This window comes from Apus apus, chromosome 8, assembly GCF_020740795.1.
Source record: "Apus apus isolate bApuApu2 chromosome 8, bApuApu2.pri.cur, whole genome shotgun sequence".
Taxonomy (NCBI): domain Eukaryota; kingdom Metazoa; phylum Chordata; class Aves; order Apodiformes; family Apodidae; genus Apus; species Apus apus.
In genome coordinates, this window is record NC_067289.1 from 1,169,516 (window position 1) to 1,189,284 (window position 19,769).

The 19,769-nt window shown below is 48.1% G+C and overlaps 2 protein-coding genes across 7 annotated transcripts in view; one reads left to right on the forward strand and one right to left on the reverse strand.

The window, feature by feature from the left end:
• The window catches only part of STAG1 (stromal antigen 1), a 138,254-nt gene extending 130,557 nt beyond the window's left edge, over nucleotides 1–7,697 (forward strand). For 5 of the 6 annotated variants that reach the window (XM_051625904.1, XM_051625910.1, XM_051625908.1 and 2 more), the window contains 4 exons: nucleotides 2,531–2,641; nucleotides 3,501–3,615; nucleotides 5,214–5,294; nucleotides 5,381–7,697. In XM_051625904.1, the coding sequence (XP_051481864.1) occupies nucleotides 2,531–2,641; nucleotides 3,501–3,615; nucleotides 5,214–5,294; nucleotides 5,381–5,404 (331 nt within the window). In that variant the 3' untranslated portion in view covers nucleotides 5,405–7,697. The remainder of the gene's footprint in view (nucleotides 1–2,530; nucleotides 2,642–3,500; nucleotides 3,616–5,213; nucleotides 5,295–5,380) is intronic. The other variant, XM_051625905.1, reaches the window with a different exon arrangement.
• A 2,351-nt stretch (nucleotides 7,698–10,048) lies between these two features.
• PCCB (propionyl-CoA carboxylase subunit beta) overlaps nucleotides 10,049–19,769 on the reverse strand; it is a 28,407-nt gene continuing 18,686 nt past the window's right edge. Inside the window, exons 9-15 of the mRNA XM_051625973.1 lie at nucleotides 18,765–18,846; nucleotides 16,365–16,488; nucleotides 14,134–14,241; nucleotides 12,750–12,850; nucleotides 11,576–11,674; nucleotides 11,346–11,439; nucleotides 10,049–10,308 (exon numbers count right to left, since the gene is read on the reverse strand). Of these exons, the coding sequence (XP_051481933.1) occupies nucleotides 10,187–10,308; nucleotides 11,346–11,439; nucleotides 11,576–11,674; nucleotides 12,750–12,850; nucleotides 14,134–14,241; nucleotides 16,365–16,488; nucleotides 18,765–18,846 (730 nt within the window). The 3' untranslated portion in view covers nucleotides 10,049–10,186. The remainder of the gene's footprint in view (nucleotides 10,309–11,345; nucleotides 11,440–11,575; nucleotides 11,675–12,749; nucleotides 12,851–14,133; nucleotides 14,242–16,364; nucleotides 16,489–18,764; nucleotides 18,847–19,769) is intronic.

Below are 19,769 nucleotides of genomic sequence, written 5' to 3' on the forward strand. Positions count from 1 at the left end.
TGCAGGCAATTCCATTTTGCCCTAAACGGTACTTTTTGTCACTCAACTCCCATTTTATCACCTTCTTTTAGTGGGGAAAAATGTTGGTTATTATCTGGCAGTAGCTTATTCAAGAATAGAGAAGTCTGCAGAGAATGCAGTTATGTGATATTTCTATTAATTTGGAGATACAGAAGAAAAATAACTGGTGTGGAAACTATTTATAACTTCAGAGGCAAATTCACTGATCTGGTTTATCTGTATCACAAAGTCACATTATGCTGGCCAGATGAGTCAGGTTTCTACCAATGATGTAGAGTGTAAAATAGCCAGATTATGCCTCTTGGTTTTCCTCTCTACTTTAGTCCATCCTGGTTTTCTTGATACACATTTCCCAGCTTCCCAGTTCTTCCTGAATGTGCACTAATCAATCCTGAACTCTGCCACTTCATCCTGGCTCTTCAATCACTGTATTTTCTAAATAGAAATAGTTAATAATGGTCATTTTGCCTGGGAAGGTAAAATTTCCTCCAGTCCCAAATGGCAGGGGGTGTGTACCACCATGGTGGGCAGATAAGCTGTTAGAGTTCCCAGTTTGTGACCATAGGCCCTTCAACACTGCCAGGGATGGGGCGGCCACAGCTTCCCTGGGCAACCTGGGCCAGGCTCTCACCACCCTCACACTCCAGAATTCCCTCCTCATGTCTCACCTCAATCTCCCTCTTCCAGTTTTCATCCATCCCCCCTTGTCCTCTCCCTCCCTGCCCTTGTCCCAAGCCCCTCCCCAGCTTTCCTGGAGCCCCTTCAGGCACTGGAAGGTGCTCTAAGGTCTCCCTTCTCTTCTCCAGGCTGAACACCCCAACTCTCTCAGCTTTCATCATAATGATGACATGCTCCATGGGTCCATGCCCACCACAGAGATACTCACAGCTCAGCTGCTACAAATACCTGTTCATTGCTGAGGCAGAAGTGTTGGTGTTTCCATTAATGAGCTGGGCCAACTCCCTTTCCCTGTGTGCCCCCTGGCACATCACCATGGGCAGTGTGAGGGCAGGTCCTGCCCAAAGGCCTCACTTGAGGTTACATTTTCCCAGGCTGTGCTGTTGGGAAGGATAGAGGGTGAAGAACAGGTGAGCACAAGGCAAGTCTGGGCAGGGGTTTCCTGCCCTGCAGAGCTCCTGCTCACAGGTAGCCCCAGCTGGCCACACACCATGCCCAGCTGAGGAGGAGCCCCTGTTCAGCCAGTCCCAGGGCATCTTATCCCCGTGGCTCTGGGGCCTGCCTTGGTGTCTCTTACTTGTTCTTCTGAGGTCAAGGATTTGCCTCCCCAGAGATTGCCACGACGTCTAGATGATAAGGAGGACATTGGTGCTCTCAATTTCTCCTGAATATTTTTCTACTCTGCAATAAAACCAAAGAAACTCGCTGAAGCAGAACCTTCTTCCTGACCCTCTCTGATCTCACCTGTCACTGAACTCCATCTCTCTCTGGGAACTTGGCATTAGTTCTGGGAGGTGGGACAGTTTCCTGCCTTTGGCTCCCCAGCCTGAGGAGCCAGCACGTCCTGAGCTGTGGGAGAACCTTCCCCTTCCATGGGGAGCCAGGCTCTTCCCCCTGCCCTTCAGCCTGTTTCTCCTCTCTCAGCTGGATGCTGTGAGCACAGAACTGTGCAGCAAAGGCTGATTAGTGCCCCTCTCATCGGGTACTTTCAAAGAGCTGGATTCCACAGCCAGGTTCACAGTGTGACAGGATCCTTTCCCTTCAGCCCGCACGTCCCTGTGTCTCCTGCAGGTCAGCTGAGGAGAGCTACAGCATAAAAGAAGTTTAGTTGACATAGTTCAGCAGTCAGTTGCTGAGCTGAAGGGGTTAATGATGTCCAGAAGAAGGCTTTGTTCTAGTTGTTTTCACAAGGGTTATCCCAGTTTATGATGTCAGTCTTGTTAGGGTATGAGACTGCATGTTAAAAGAAAAGCTGGTGTTGCTCTTGAAGAGCTGCACTTAGTTTACTGCTAATTATTTCCTTGTGCTAATCATACAGATCATACCAGACCGGTTGCTGGCAGCTGCTGGAGTGAGGTGGTGTTGAGTGCAGGCTCAGGTGGTCACATGTGGGTACATTCCTGGGCACGTAGGTTGATGGGGTTTATATTTAAAAGTAATTGTTTTTTCACTCTGTGTGACATCTTCGTTTTAAAGTGTGTGTCAGTTATTAATTGGGATCTATTGCTTATGTTTTACCTCACCTGAGACAGTGAAGTAGGATTTAATAAAATTGAGAAGTGCTCCCACTTCAGGTGCATCCCACACTAATGGATGTCAGTGTTTTATGTCTCTGCTTTTATTACAATAATGAATGGCTTTTTTTGTGCACATGCAGTGAGAGGAGACAAGCTGTGGAAGGGAACCCAGAAGATGTGTACAGTGATGGATGAGATTTAAGCATCAGTCATAACATGGCCAGACCCAAAGCATGAGGGACAGATACTGTCTAAAAGGAGACAACTCACCACTGCTGGTGTTCTCAGCCATAATGCTGCTTTGTGTTTGTTAGTCCCCAGATGCAGATCTCTTGGTTGGGCCAACAGAAGCTAGAAGATTTAAATCGAAAGGACAGGACAGGAATGAACTACATGAAAGGCAGAACTGGTGTAAGGCACGCAGTGTAAGTGTTCAGAGCACCCTCCTCTGCAGATCAGAACCACCTGAGCTGGCAGTGCCACCTTTTGTGTTACCTCTTCTGGGTTGTTGCTGATGGTCCCTGTGCCACCTTGGCTCCTGGTAGTGCAGGCAGGCACTGTGTGTCCTGCCCCAGCCCCATGGGGGCACAGACATGGCACAGTGCTCCCAATGCCCTCCCAGCCCTCAGCTGTTCTCACTGCAGGGGTTCTCCATGAGGCACTGGGATTTCTTTGTGATATAATTCCCAGTGAACCCTTCCCAGTTGTTGTCCCATGACCCTGTCTCAGCTTCTTTTATCCACATCTTTTGCCCCGGTATCCCACTGGGCAGCCCGTGGAGGGGACATGTTGGGGGGGATGCTGAAGTGTCCTGTGGTACCAGGTGGCTCCTGCTCTGGTGCCAGCCCAGCCACGTCCTGCAGCACATCAGGACTTTCCAGGATGGGGACCAGAGTCTCTAGCAAGATGAAGTCCTCACAGTGTTAGAAACTGGCCTGGGATTCACTGCTGGATTCCCTGGGATGTGATCTTGGGAGACTGAAACTTCTTTTTGTAAAAGGGCAAACAAACACAGTGAGGTTATTGCCCTTTTCTTGTTAGGGACAAATTTAATTACTGTTTAAAATGAAATTACATGGGACTTCCTGCTTTAGCCCCTGCAAGTGCTGGGTTTGATTTTCTTCCAGATAATTTTACAGAAATGGTGCTGGCTTTGTTCTCAGTGTCAGGCTTTATATGAAGGCAGGAAGGGGTAGGATCTGGGCATTCTTCTGCACAGTGAAGATCATGGTTGGGAAATTTAAAGGCCTGGAAATGACATTTTCTTTCTCTGTGTTTAATCAGACGAGGTCTAATGGAAGATGACGCTGAGCCCATCTTTGAAGATGTAATGATGTCCTCACGAGGTCAGCTAGAGGATATGAATGAAGAATTTGAGGACACAATGGTCATTGATCTGGTCAGTAGATCTTGTTAATAGCAGGTTTAAAAGGGATGAAAGATAATTTTAAAGGAATTTTAGAAGCTCAAACCAAAACTTGCAAGATTTTGAGCCTGATTTCCTGTGCTCTGAACATCACAGAGCAGAAATGAGCAGAAATGACCCCGACATTTAAACTGCAGACTCGGGCCTGGTTGTTTTTTTCACAGCAGGACGAGGAGGATTCCTGATCTCTTCCTCCCTAATAGTTTGGTCTCAGGCAACAGCAAGTGCCTGAAGTGCTGTCATGTCCCAGGGACTGTCACCCTGGTGCATGAGGGGCAGCAGGTGAGAGCAGAGCAGCCATGGGTGGCAGGAGTGTGGGGCACAGGGGGAGCCCAGCCCACCCCTCTGAGTGGCCATCACACAGAGCTGCCTGCTCAGCCTCAGGGGCTGCAGATGGGCAAGACATCCAGGGACAATGTTCCGTTCAGGATGTTGGGTGATGTTTTGAACAGTTTGGAAACAGCATCACCCTTGCAGGGGGTGTTGCCACCCCTGTGCCACGCTCACAGCCACCATGGATTCATGCTGACACAGCCCTTTGTGCAGCCACAAACTAACCCCACCACGTGGATGCTCTTGTTGTCTTTCCTGGTGTGTTTCTTTCCTGGGAGGTGGGGTAGGTGGAGGATCCTTCATCAAGGTCTGGTTCCTTTACTGCCACACACAGAGCTGTGCAGGCACAGAAGCAGGGAGAGCAGACAGGAGTGGGGAGGTGTGAGGTGATCCCTTATGCTGGAACTGCTCCCAAACAGGTCCTACCATCAGCTGGCATCCTCAGGTCCTTTCATGGAACGTGCTGACTCAGGCAGGGCTTCCTCTGAAGAGGGTATGACCTTCCTAGCCTCTCGTTTGGAGTGGTTGCCTCCTTGTAAAGTGGGGAAGAGGATCAGTTGGCATTCTACACTTCACTGGTTTTATGCTTTCCAATTTCTCCTTTCATAGCCAAACAATAAGGCACAGGTCACTCTATAATGTCTTGGAAAGAAAATCTAGGCAATAATGCAGTTGCTGCTGCTGAACACTGAGATTATTACTAGTGTTCAAATGACTATCAAGTAAGTAAAACCTCTTTTACTGCTAATCCAAGGCAAGGAAATGAGGGAACTGACCAAGCCAGTGAAGTTCACATTTATGTTCCTGGGGAAGGGCAGCACAAAGGGTTTAATCCTCAGAAATACTTTGACATCTTAAGTACCTTTTTTTTTCCTAAATCCACCTTTTGACCATGGCAAAGCTACAGGTTCCCCGTAAACTTTTAAAAGCCTGAAGACAGTTAAAACAGTTTTTACGCAGTCTGGCCCACAGTCCTCAGAGAAGAACATGGTTAAGTCAGCAAGAGCCTGAAGCAAGGCCTTAGCTGAGCAGAGAGTTCATGGTCCTTCAGCATCCATCAGCTTTTACCCCGATCCTTAAAACGGGAACGTACCCAGCGCTCCCGGGCCTGCCTTTAGCTCTGATTCCTGGGAGGCTGTTTGGTAAAGGAGCAGGTAGCCAGGTTAGCAGCCACCAGCTGTAGAGCCCCATGACCCGTGCCCCTTGTCATGTTCTAAACTGGCTCATCCTCTTTTTAGCCGCCCTCCAGGAACCGGCGCGAGCGGGCGGAGCTGCGGCCTGACTTCTTCGACTCCGCAGCCATCATCGAGGACGATTCCGTAAGGCTCTGGTGTTTGCTCTTGGGCTGAGGTTCTTGTTGGTATCGTGACACCTCATTAATCACTGTTTTAAATCCTTTTTCCAGGGATTTGGAATGCCTATGTTCTGAAGTCTGGTGAAGACATTTTACAAATTTGGAACTCTATTGTTTAGAGCTAGAGGCCTATATACTGTGATAGCTTGTATGAAACCCACATTTTTGATGTGATACGGTTTGATTTTTAACCAAATGATTGAGGTCAGTCCCCTTTTGTGGTGACAGAAAGAAGAGGAACTTCCTAATGACACAAAGGAACGGTGGCCAATCCAGTCACCTCAGAAGGGCTGACCCAAAAAATCATTTGTATCCCTGTTCTTGACTGTCCTAATACAGGTATTTTTTTCTTTCCTGGATGAGGAGGAAGTTTCAAATTGTTGCGACAGCTGCCGAAATAAACACTGTTCTACATGTTTTCTGAAAACAACCTTGAGTGAAACCAGAACTTTTTAACTTTTTTTTTTCTGCTGTACAATTTAAAACAGTTTTAACATTTGCCTTTTTATGTTTTAAAAGCTAGCCATTTTTATTCAAGCTATGCCTATCAGCCATTGACTAGCAACGAGGCTGCCAGCAGCTCATTCTGGCGACAGGAAAGTGTTGTTGAACACACTGGATTTGATGAACACGATGGTACGTTAGATCCTCTCGTAGGCATTGAGAAGAACACTCTCCTAGAAGAGGTTAGGATTCTAATGATGTGCATCTCTGCCAAAAAATTTCAGATTCTGATATGATAAACCCAGATTTTATACTCTTGAGAAGATTTATTTTTATTTATAATGGGACATAAAGAGATGTCCATGAAGCCACTTTTCCAACAGATGCTGTGTAACATTCATTTTATATAGCACACGGGGACACAAAAACAGTAAATTTTCTATTGGTACTTGCTCTGTGCATTTTTAGCAACTTATACCAGCAAATAAAGTATTCTCAGTAAAACACACAAACGGTTCTCAAGTAATCACTTTGCTGTTTTTACTACCTACTTCAAGCCCTGCCAACCCAAGGTACATAAACAGCAACTTTCCTATTTAAAAAAAAAAAGAAAGTAATTAAAAGGGTGGGGGAAAGGACTCACTTGAGCATACTAAAAGCAATTTTAACTGTACCATAAAGTAAAACAAAAAAAAAGAGGCTACTTTCCATGCCATAAATACCCTTTTGCGCTATTTTTGTAAATTAATTTTGCCAGTTAGAAGTACTGTACGTGCTGCATAGAGATGTGTGCTTAGATGGTGAAGTTCTTAAGCTTACAAATGGAATCCAGCTCCATTTTCAGTGTTAACTGTGCACATTAAGAGTTAATTCTTTGGGGAGGAAAAAAAAAAAAAAAAAAAAAAAGAAAATACGATTTTTAATAAAGTTTTAAACGGCCAAAAAACCCCACACAACAAACCCCCCATTCTCAGCTAATTCATTGCAATGAGATTTTTCAATGTCTTCAATAATTTGGAGTTTCATTCTGCTTCAATCTGATGACTCTGCCCAGTGCAGCTGCTGCTCACTTCCAAGGGGCCTGTTGCCAGAGCCACAACTTGCCCTGACTCTGGTGTTGCTCAGAATCAGCCCCAAAAATGTCAACCCTCCTTTCCTGCATTCTCAGCTGAGACCCAAAGCTGACTGACCCACCTGGAGCACAGCAAGCACAGCAGCTTTAAAGGTGCTGGTTTTATTATTTTTTTTTTTAAGCAAAATAGTCACAGGGTTTGTTTTTTTTCCTGTTAGGAGCTTTATTGAAAAACCATCAGTGAGAGCCCAGTGCTTACTTGCTGGGAGGGGAAGGATCAAATTTTCTGAACAAACCAGCATTTCAGGCAGCTGAGGTTTGTTTCTTACCACACAGTAAGTGTGCAGTTCTCAGGCACTGTTGCCAAAAATCTTTGCCCAGGTAATTCAGCCATTCCTCAGCTCTGAGCAGTAGCTGGAACTTGCTCAACTCCCCTTCCCTCCCTCCCTCTGCCATCCCCCCTCCCCCAGGAGGCCCAGGGCTGGGGCAGGAGTGGCTGCATTAAATTGTCATCCCAGGAACCCTGTGAGCATCACCTGTGCTGCCTGGTTTGAGTCGTGGTCTCCCACGAACCTTGTGCTTCACAGTCCTCTGTGTGGAAAACTGATTCCTAATTTGACATTGTAGAACACTGTACAACAACAGTTGTTATCACGGTACCTGCAATGGGTTTCCAGTTCAGTTTGCAGTCAATAGGTTTTTGTATTATGAGTGTCTCCTTGATTGGTTTTGCTAGTAACTCTGTAAATTGTACATTTACAATATGAGGTTTTTGGTTTTTTTTTTTTTTCCTTTTGTACAATTTAAAACTGATGCTTCACCTTTCATTTAATAAACTATTCAAAATCATGAGTATGATGAGCACCCTCTTCACTATAACTTTCTTTTAACTGCTCGTTTGGGCCATCACATCTTGTCATCCCATGTGTGAGCAGCCCCAGGACACAACTGAGAGGTGGTTCTGGCCCAGTCCAGGTGTCACAACCTGGTTTCCTGCAGCTGTGGTTCCCCTTTGGCCTCAGAGCAAAGGAAACCCCTCTCTGGGCTTTTTCTTTAATTTCATTCCCTCCCCTGTGGTGTGTTTTTGGTCAATCTGGGGGGGCGGGGGCGGGTCTTACGGTGAGATGGCTGTAAATCTGGCAAGTCCTCACATCAGTGAAGTTGCATTGTTAACACTTCATGACTTGAACTGTCACAAATGTTGAAACTGCCCTCTCCTGCCCCTTGGCCTCCAGTGATGTGGAGCACCTGGGAAGAAATGGAAATGGTCAAGGCTTGGAAGGTCTAACAACCAGCTGGGCTAAAGGAAGCTTTACAGATTCCTGAAACTAAATGTCCTCTTGTTATTCCCACCTTTTGGAGAAGGTGCTATTTTTGTCCAGCCCATGAATGACATCATCTCTGGTGCTAAAGAAAACTGATCTATCTCCTGGCCCATGTCCTAAAGAAAAACCAGCCAAGTCAGAAGAAGTACCACGGTCCAGCAGGTGAGGAACAGGACTAGGATTCAGGTCTGAACTGCACCCCAGGACACCTGAGCCACAGCCCAGCACTGCAGCTCCAACTGCCTGTAAGTTACACTCACCTCCTGATGCTCTCTGGGAGTGACTGGTCATGCTGCCAAGTCCAAGACTGCTCTCTGCTGAAAGGGTCTTATTTTACATCTGTTTTTTCCTGCAGGTGACTGGATGCAAGAGAATGTGGAGTTGTGTGGCCTGAGAAGATTCCCAGTGTGGTTCCCAAGCATTGTGCTGGCAGTGACTGACTGGAAATCCAGAGGACACAGAGAGACAAATTCTTGTGCTGGGAAGGGATGGAAGATGAAGTCTGTGGAACTAATGAGGTCAGGAGACAATTAAGAAAGATTGTACTTACTACTTTGTGACAATTGGATTTCTCATTCAGGTATCTCCTCCTGACTCTGGGCAGGCTGAAGAAACTGTGCTTACTGCTTCACTTTACACATCTTCTGCCTCTAAGGTGTGACAGCCACCAGCCCTGGTCTGAGCTGCCACTTACCCTTGGAAAAAAATCCTCTTGCTCCTTACAAACTCTGCACCTTTTCTCACAATTAACTAAGAACCCACTTCATGGCAGTGATCCCCAACATAGTAACGTTTCAGTTGACCTACTCTTGCTGCAGCCAGCTCTGTTCCCTGGGCAGGAGGTGCTCAGGGTTTGTGCTGATCCAGCCAGGTGCCTGCAGCAGCCTGACCTGTGGTGCCAGAACACAGCTGTGACCCTGGGCATTGCCTCTCACTGTTCTGTGGAGCTGTGACACAGGCTGAAGATGCTCCCTCTGTGCTCTGCTTTCAGATGAGTTCTTTCCCACCCCCCACTCAGGGACAGGCTCTGAGCTCCATAACTGTGCTGAGCAGAGTCTGCACCTGCCAGGGAAGAGCTGCTTCCTGGAAAGGCACTGGTACCTTCCTGCCACTTCCAGTGGTGCTTGGGGAGTGGACAGAGGCAGCTGAGGTCTGCAGGTAGGGTAATTGTCTGTCACCTTACAGTGCCACTAATTACCAAGGTTACTTACCCCAGGCAGGTTGTTCCAGGCCTCCAAGGGCCTGGCAGCTGAGTGTAGCAGTGCTCAGTGCTGAGCCTGCCAGGACAGGCTGGGCTTCCCCTGCAGCTCCTCATGAGCAGGGCGAGCACAGGGCCCAGGGCTCAGCACCAACACCTACTGCAGAGGCTCTTTCAGGGCTGGATAATCACAGCAAAAACCAGGCTGGAAGAGCCTCTGGAGGTCTGTGTGTCAGCCCTCTGCTCAGGGAGACAAGGCCCCCCCCTGCTGAGGGAGAACTTTTACGTCCCACCAAAAAATGCCCTTTTCTAATCTGGGCATGTTGTCTGTCCTTCAGGAGCAGGCTGGCTCCATCTCTGTCCCACCTCTGTCCACAGCTGGGAGGTCACTGGTACCAACCATGTTTCTCTCTGCAAGTTTGTGGTGCAGGAAGTGGAGTCAGACTCTAAAGGTGGTCCCAGGGCTAGACTTGGAACTCCACTTCTTAGCAGTGAGAGGTTCCTGCAGCTCTGCCTGTCAGAGCCACCTCCAGCACCTGTGGAAGAGAGGAGCCAAGGGAGCAGTTCCCTGTGAGCACATGGGAATGGAGCTCCAGCAGCAGGAGGTCACACACTGCAGGGTGTGCTGAGCATCAACCCACCAACAAGGGCTGATAGAGATGAACTGGTGAGACCCCAAATTAAATGAGATAATTACTGTGGTTTATTGATGGTGATTAGCAAGATCAAAATGAAGTCTTTCCATTGCAAAGCAGACCTCCCCTTAGAGTGGTGCTCAGAACACTGCCAGCTCCAGCATGGCCAGGCCCCTCTCACACTCACAAGGGGATATTGGCATGTTTCTTCCAGGGACTGGTCTGTGTTTTCCCAGCCAGCACGTCGAGGTCGTGGCAGATGCGCCTGCGGGTGCTGGAAGGCTGGATGATGTCATCAACAAACCCTGTGAAAAACAAAAACACCCAACCCCAGCCACCCATCAGGAGTTGGCCTCTCGGCCTTCTCTGTCCAGGGTGTAATGGAAACCAGCAAATCCAAACAGGAGTTGAAATCCACAGTTCACAAGTTGCAAATTAACTTAAGAAAATAATTTAAAATAGCCTGGAAAGGAAACATTCCAGTTTTTAAATTAGAAATATTTGCCTTTTTTCACTTTTTGCAAAGTTAGCAAGCCAAAAATGTTAGAGAGGGGGCTTTGCTGCAGTGAGTTCTGCACCTGCCACTGCAAAGCTTTAGACAAACCATCTCCTTCCAGCTACCACTGTCAGTCTGATGTGGAGGTTCAGCAGTGGTGGTTACAAGAGACACCCCTTTGCTTTGCACGTGCAGGAGTCTGGGTACTTTTCTGGCTCCAAGAGCAGTAACTGACAGTCTGCTGCAAAACCAGAGGGACCAACACTGCATGGTAGGCCTGGTGGAGAAGAGCTTGGCTGAGGCTTCCCAGCTCAGTGCACTATTCACAGAATTTAAATGAGGTGCAAAACCAATCAGCAAAGTCAGCCAGCATGGCTGGACACAGAGAGAGCTGAGTCCAGCCTACAGAGCTGCCTTCTAGAGCACAGCTAATGCTTCAAAGCTAGAAGGAAAATTCAGAACTAAGAACAGTTGAGAAATTTACTCCAGAGTCCCATCAATGAACTGCACTGGGCTCTGACCCTTCCTTAAGGCCACTGGTTTGTGTCTCAAGACTGTCAAATAGATCATCAAAGCACATCTCTGAGTTTTCAGATGTGTTCTAATATCTGTAAAATTGAAAATCTGCTTTTCAGTGCAGTCCCCACATCTTACCAGTCTCTGTCCAACCAAAGCTTTGTGCCTGGATGTGTTTTTCCTTCACATGCTCAAGCCCTGGTTAAGCATCCCCTTTCTGAGCAGACACACATGTGTGAATAACTGAATAACTTACTTATTACCAAACAGCTGAACAGCTACAAATGTATCTATGTGCAAACAGGGGACACAGTGTGGGAATAACTGTACCTCTCATGGCTGCAGGAAAGGGGTTAGCAAACTTCTCCACATACTCAGCCTCTGCACCTGCCTCCTTCCCTCTGAAAATGATCTGGACGGCACCCTAGGAAGATGGAGGGGGAGTGGCAGCCCAGCAGGGCAGAGCTGCCTGCAGCACCAGGGCCTTCCCCTCCCCAGCCCAGGAATGTGCATCCAGGACAGGTGCTGCAGGGAGGGCCCAGCAGGGCCAGCTGAGGTACCTTGGCACCCATCACCGCCACCTCTGCTGTGGGCCAGGCGTAATTGGCGTCGCCTCGTAAGTGCTTGGAACTCATCACATCGTAGGCACCTCCATAGGCCTGGAACAAAACACCAAGGGACACGTTAGTGTGGGATGACCCCAGAGCAGCAATACCCTGCAGGCCTCCTGCAGTTTTTGCTATTCCAAAGGCAAGCAAGTGGCACTCCTTTTTACCCCAGCAAGGGCACGAGTGTCTCCGTTCTGCTGCAACACGCTGCTCAGACCAGTATCTCTTAACTAGAGCCACAAAAGAGCAGGGAAGGGGGTGCTGGTATCCAAGACCATTCATGATAGCAGCTGGAGAGGAATGGGTGTACACCTGGAACACCAGGCCTGCACCCTGCACACACACCAACCCCCCGTGTGCTCCGGGCAGGGAACGGAGGCCGCAGGGTCTGCGCTGGGTGGTGCAGACAGCCGTGATGAACGGGCACTGCAGGGCTGCAGCACAGCCTGCTCCAGCTCCTCTGCACACTGCAGCAGGGCTACAGGCAGGGAGCTACAGGATGGTGATATTCAGGAGACCCAGTGAAGGCAAAGGGACAGAAAGAGGGAAAGTTCATTTATCTTTTTGCTGTGGTAAGGCCAAAGCCCAGCAGAAAAAAAGCAAAGAAAAAGCTTTTTAGGACCCAGCATGTCCCCTGAGCTTATGGCAGAATGGTGTCAGGTTCCTGATGGAAAAAGAGAGAGGAAGTAGACTATAACAAAAGTAGACGGAGGAACAGAAACCATGAGTGTTAAATCTGCAAGCAAAGCAGAAGCAGCTACAGCTGGGACTGGTTGTGGGAAAGGAGACTGAAGGGGCAAGGACAGAGAGAGCTGCTGTGTGCAGACCGATGGCACATCCTCAGTGAGACAAGCTGGGTGGCACAGGACAAACACCTGACTGAGGGCATTCCAGGGGGACAGCAAGGAGCAGAAACGTGCCAGTTCAGAGGAGTGCAGAGACCAAAGGAATGAAGGAACAGAGGGAACAGGCGGAGAGTAGAAGAAACAGCCTCTTGGAAGGTGTTCCCAGATGGGGCGAATGGAGGTTGTGACAAGGACAGATGGACAAAGCTTCACATAAGCTAAAACTGCTACTAGTGGAAACAGGAACTCTGGAAGACCCCCAGGGAATTGTGCCCACTGACCTTCCTGGTGATGATGGTAATTTTAGGCACCGTTGCTTCTGCAAAAGCAAACAGCAGTTTTGCACCGTGGCGAATGATTCCACCATACTCCTGAGCTGTACCTACAAATGACAAACAATTCTTTTCACTCCAGGGAATTCTCAAAAGCCCTGTATCCAGTTTGGCTGTTGCCATCATCCATTATCAGCAGCAAACCTAACAACAACCAGAGCCATATTACTATTGTAGGTAATATTGAAGACAACACCCAGGAGCAACTCTTCCAAAACCTTCTCACCAAATGAGTCTGTATTTGTATACAAGGTCACAGAACCAGGACACTCACCAGATGGTCTCTTCCTAGGAACTAAATACTTACATCATTTTCAAGATTCCAAATGTGACCAGCAGTGAAAAACACAACCTAGAGTCACTTCCCCAGAAACCTACTCTGCCAAACTTCCTTTTCCTAGCCCATCCTGAAGGCAGCCTGGCTGCCCTGCCCAGGACCTTTTAACTGAAAAATGCCTTGGAGCGTGGAAGACCACAGGCTTTCAAAGATCCAGGGAGGGGGTGGCACCTATTGGTTCTGTAACTCCAGGGATGAGCAGACTTGTTGGAACACATCTTCCTGGAGCCCTGAAGTGCTGTTCCTGGTGCTGCTGGGGGCAGCAGCCTCCCTGCCCACAGGACAACCTGTAGTGCTGCCCTCTCCTGTAAGCCTGTCCAGAGGGCTCTGGAACAGGGTGCTCGACTGCCTTCCACAGCCTCTGGGGAAGCCACAGGCTCTGCAGGGCCTTCTGGCACCACAGGATCCACCACACAGGCCTCTGAGTAAAACAGCATCTAAATAGAACAGCTGAGCACTTAGAGGGACATGAAGGCTCGTTATAATAAAGAAAACAGTGTCACTTCCAAACTGATTATGACAAGGACGCCCTCTCCAGGGAATGCAGTTTTATCTTGGACAGGCAACAATCCAGCTTTGCTGGGATTCCAGCTGGCAGGACAGAGCTTTCCAGAGCATGACACACCTACACCCTGGCAATCGGCTCATCCCAGCAGCTCTATCCACCTGCTGAACCCTCCAACAGGACCTTCCTGCAGGACCTGGCCCCTCCCCAGGGCAGCCCAGCAGTGCTCTGGGAGCTCAGAACACACCAGCAGCACTGTCAGTGCCATCATCAGGCACTTACTTCATTTTCCTGCAATTTACTGCATATTTCATTATCTTTTTGTAATAACTACTGAACTTCAGAGAACCGTTTCTATCCCAAAAAGCAGGTTTTTAAAACCCAGCTTATTTAAATTTCCTACAATAAAGGTCTTCTCAGATGTACTTTAAAAGGGGTTTTTAGCACCACCAGCACCCTGCAGGGAGCTGAAAGAGACTGGCAAGGCTTACCTGGCAGGAATCCAGGCACATCCACAAAAGTGATGAGAGGGATGTTGAAAGCGTCGCAGAACCGAACGAAGCGGGCACCTTTCACAGAGGAGTTGATGTCCAAGCACCCTGAGGAACAAGGGCCAAGGTTTAACCACTCCAGTGAGCCCCTCCTGGCAGGAATTTAAAGGCAGTGCTCAAAATCACACTCTGCTTTGGCTGCCATCAGCTTAATCACAGAACTGTCAGGGTTGGAAGGGATCTCTAGGGATCATCTAGCCCAACTCTCCCACTGCAGTAGGAAAACCTAGAGCACATTCCCCAGGGCTGCATCCAGGGGGTTGGAATATCTCCAGAGAAGGAGACTCCACACCCTCCCTGGGCAGCCTGTCCCAGGGCTCTGTCACCCTCACACTAAAGAAGTTTCTCCCCATCTTTCAGTGGCACTTCCCATGTTCCAGCTTGTGCCCATTGCCTCTCGTCCTGTCCCTGGGCACTGCTGAGCAGAGTCTGGCTCCATCCTCCTGCACCCACCCTGAGACACCTACAGGCATGAACAAGGTCTCCCCTCAGCCTCCTCCTCTCCAGGCTGAACAGCCCCAGCTCTCCCAGCCTTTCCTCATCAGGGAGATGCTCCAATCCCCTTGTCATCTTCATCACCCTCCCCTGGACTGTCTCCAGCAGTTTCCTGTCTCTCTTGAACTGGGGAGCCCAGAACTGGACACGATATTCCAGCTGTGGCCTCACCAGGGCAGAGCAGGGGGTAGAATGACCTCTCTCAACCCTCTGGCCACACTCTTCCTCATGCCCCCCAGGATTCCAATGGCCCTGTTGGCCACAAGGACACACTGGCTCATGGATCATTTACTGTCCATCAGGACTCCCAGATCCTTCTCCTCTGAACTGCTTTCCAGCAGGTCCTCCCCTAACCTGTATTGGTGCTTGGGGTTCTTCCTTCCCAGGTGCAGGACCCTACACTTGCTCTTACTGAACCTCATGAGGTTCTTCTCTGCCCAACTCTCCAGCCTGTCCAGGTCAAAAGGTTAAAACAAAGGCTTATCTGCAGCTAACATGGAGATAATCTGCCACCAAGTTTTGCTGCCTTAGAAACAAGATTAGAGTACAGGCTACACTCAACAGGCACTCATTTAATTCTTCTGACCACTATGACATAGAGGCTTTCTATCCCACAAAGTAGCAGTTCAAATTCTATTCTTGTAATATGAAGTATTTTCCTGTAATTTTCTCTTTAGTGGTAGTTTTTTTTCAGGTCAGCCATCTTGAAAGGCTCCCTCTCTCCACAGTTCTCCATTAAAAAATAATAATCAAGAGAATTTTAAAAGACTTTTGAGAAAGATCAGCAATTTTTTTAAACATACTGCAGAGTATTTCTCTACTTTAATCAGTGCCATTTAGAATTATGGGCTGTTTTATGTTCATTAAACCTGAACACATTTAATCTATGAATATCTATCTGAAGCATCTGAAATGTTGGTTAAAATGGAGAATATAAAATAAAGACAAAAGTACTATCAAAACCTGCTGACTGTCCAGTACCTTGATGGTCATATCTTGTCAAGATTATCTAAAGAATAAATCATCATACTGGGTCATCTGATTTAAAAAAAAAAAAAAGGGCACAAAAAAAATTAAAAACAAGGAGAAAACCAGAAAGTCCTAATTAGTGAAAGTCACCTCAGAAATTACCTTGTTAAGGAGGGAAAGCAAAATCCCTTGGCAACTGAAAAGGATTTTCTTAGCTGTAGGTAGGTACATGTTGTACCTTCACATCTGAATTATTGGAGGTCATAACTTCTCAGGCCTGAAAGGTTTACACTGTTCCAGCTCCAGCAAGTTGATAAAAAAAGAAGTTCCCTCACCCTGCAGAAGAGCTTTAGGTGTTCCAGTGCTGTCCAGTAAGTGCAGTTTCCATATTAACCCAGTTAGTTGCAGGCAGCTGCTGCCACCTGAGTGGTGGCCTCCTACCCACCTACCCTGTTCTCCACTGAGTCACCTGGGAACAAGACCATCCTGTAGAATCACTGAAGAAAGCAGCTGTTTCCAGTTAGTTCTACCATGTCACAGGTGCATTAAGTGAGATTGGAGACAGAAAGCAGTAGGAAAAAAGGGAGAATGAGTGGAGGGATGAACCAGAACATGAACAGTCACCCCTCACAGCCAGCAAAAAAACAGACAAAGCAGAGGAGGCACAAGCACCATTAAAAAGTGTCACCCTGGCACAGCCAGCTCACCTGATGCCACTTTGGGTTGGTTGCCCACGATCCCAACAGTCCGGCCGTTCATCCTGGCAAAGCCAACAATGATGTTTCTGGCATAGGAAGGCATGATCTCAAAGAACTCCCTCTCATCAACAATCTGCAAGGGAGGGGCGGGCAGAGCCCTCAGGAGGACACACACGTACATATTTGTATCTTTACATACACAGGCAGACACCAAATCAGTCTTGTTGGTATCAGAGTTTTTTAAACATTTCAGAATTTGCAGATTTTAAGGAAAAAAAACAGGTGGGGACAGTGGAAGAAAGAAACTTTTAGTCGTGGTTGCAGCCCTTGTTCCAGGAAGTAACTAGTGCTGCTCTATCAAATGCCACTTCAGCATTCCAGCAGGGAACATCTCTGGGACACTTCCTCTGCAGAGAGCTTGCCATAAATTACAACTTTGAATCAGATGTTAAGAACTTCTTTCTTGCAACTTAATTATTGGCAGGCTATGCTTTCAAAGAACAATTCCTAGTGAGTAAAAGCAAATGGTACTTCCTGGAGCTCAGAAACTCTCCAAGCCACATTTATGATTTACTCTGTGCAGGTTCAGAGCCCCCTGTGAGCAGAGGCCCGTGCAGCCCCTGCTGTGCCCACCCCCTGAGGGCAGCAGCAGAGCATGGAAACACAGTTCCCTGCATCACGCTCTCCCCCTGGAACCCTGCTGAGCTCCCAGGCTGGGGCTGCAGAGTGACATCCAGGCTGTGACAGGAGCCACACGGTCCCAGCTGGGAGCGATGTGTGGAGCAGCAGCGACACCTACGCACGGCTGCCTCCTGGCTCCTGGAATGCCTCGTTTCCAGCTGGTCATGGCAACCCTGCCTACCCTGGTTGTTCCCGAGACTGAGGCAAATGAAAAGTTGGGGAAGATTTACATATTATTCAAGTAATTTTATTTCTTTCCTTCTCAAAGCCTGTGGGAGGGTTTGGGGGGTTTTTGTTTTTCCTAATTCACTTAAGAAATATCATTCTGGTTGGAAAAGACCTGCAAGATCATTGAGTCCAACCACCACCCTAACTCTGCAGTGTCCACCATTAAACCCTGTCCCCTGGCACCACATCTGTCTTCTTAGATGTCTCCAGGGATGGTGGCTCATGTACCTCCTCAGCCTGGATCACCAAGTCCAACTCCTGCCCCAGAACAGGACAACCCCAAAGTTCACACCATGTCCCTGAGGGTGTTGTCCAAGTGTTTCTTTAATGTTGTCACCTCGGTGCCATTCCTGCTTCCCTGGGGAGCCTATTCCAGTGCTCCACCAGCCTCTGGAACAGACAGTACTTTAACTTAGATCAGACAGTACTGAAATTCAGAGTGGCAGAACCCAGAGAATAAACACATCCTGAGCTTGATTTGCCACTAAAATGAGCCTAAATGCAGCCAGCTGCAAAGTGACCTGTGTTAGCTGAATGAGTGTGTGGGGAGAGACAGACACAAGCTGCAAAGGTGCTACTACCACTACTGAACTCCCCCCCCATTTGCATGTGCTGCTGTGAGATGGAGTTGGCCCCAGCTTATCACCCCCACCAGAACCCTGGGTCATCTGACATTTGACATTTCAGTGGTGGAAGCAGCAGCTGGAAAATTTAATATTAAAATCCTGGACTCTCAGGGTGCTCCATGGGGGCCTGTAACAATTTCATATGATAGAACTTGCTTTTACAATCATGTCCCTCTGCCCAAGAGTTTATAATGTATTAAGTTGTTAAAACTGAAAAAGTGAAGTGCTCAGAATTAGGCAAGAGAAGAACCAACATTGCCTCTCCTGCTTTAGCAAAACCTCCATTAATTAGACAGTGCAACACTGGCTTTCAGGCTTTTTAGAAAGTACTAAGATGCTTCCTTCCCTGCCACCCCCTCAGGAGATCTGTCTCCCTTAATGAAACTTTAACCTTGGCATTGACAAGCTTCTGAATGCTTGACTTGTAATTTTAAAACTGTATTTTTTTACTTCTTGTATACGTAACTGGCTGTTAGAATAAAGAGAAGGGTGAATCCTTGCATGTAATTTATTACCTTTTATAAAAAAGTGTCAGAGTTCAAACAGGTGTAGAGAGGGGGCAAGTGATAGAACACCACACAAGGTGGGGAAAGGGATTGAAACCTCAGAGGGAAAAGTGAATTACAGCATCTGTTACCTGTACAGTCGTGCATGCAGCTAAGATGTATTCTGGAAACAAACCTTAGGATTCCCTTCATCTGCTAAAATACTTATTTTCTGTTGTTTTTATTGTCCCTGCATTCAAAGTTACTACACAGGTAAAAACAGTAATTTGTGAAGACAAAAAAAAAAGGTATCTTTGGTTTCTCCCCACGAGTTGCACACAGCTCATCATCCCTCCCCGTGAACCTCAGCAGAGCTCACACGGACTTACGGCGTGTACGATGTCCAGCATGTCGTAGGCCTTGGTGGATTCCACTGGGACAATTGTGTCCAGCTCCGGAACCAAACGGTCACTGCGGAGAAACACAGATGGGATGAACACCAGGAACAAAAGCTCAGGTAACCAATTCCACCTCTCTGAGGCCTGAAGGAAACTGCTTCCCAAATATGGGGACCAGAAAGGGCCTCTTTGTCTCAGCCAGTTGTGCCTCAGGCCAGGGGGACAAAAGCCTGACACATCTCTTCCCAACAGACACCTCTTCCCAGCAAGGACACTTCTGCTTCTGAAACCACCTCCTGGAAATACCAGTTCTCTTTGACCCTGCGGAGGAACTGGAGAGGCAGGAGTGCTACAAAGGAATGTCTGAGGGGCACCAGGGGCACGGGACACGGTGCTGACACAGCTGGGCTGTGGGACAGGTCTGGGCAAGGGCAGAGCAACCTGACCCTCCCTGTCCCCCTGCAGAACAGGGTCTCCCCAGGGCAGAGCAAGGCCTCCAGTCCCACACCAGGACCTGCTGTCCATGCTGGGCACACCTGGCTCTGAACACCCCTCACCACACTCACTGCTTGGTCACCAGAGGAGCAGAGCTTCAATCCCCCCGAGCTGCTGCCCATCATGGCTGCCCTTGGAGAACCTCTGCTGTTGCCCTGCTTAACTCAACACTGGGGCCCTTCACCTGCAGCTTTACGTTTAATGAAATGGTGCCTCCCTGGCAGCAGCTGGTGCTACCAGTTCCCACCATCTTTGATCACATTAGCTCCACGAAGGACCTGCAGGCATCAGCATTCCTGGGCTTTGGATTCATTCACAGTCCCAACAGGGGTGTCAGTTTGTGTGAGTCACCACTGAGAAGACTTCAGGGAGTCTTACATTTGTGCTATTCCATAAATACACTGATCTGTATTTGTTATAAATGGTGTTTCTGTGGAGTTCTTACTGAATTGTAATAATGCCATGATGTGGTACACTGAAGCCAGGATAACACAAGGCTCT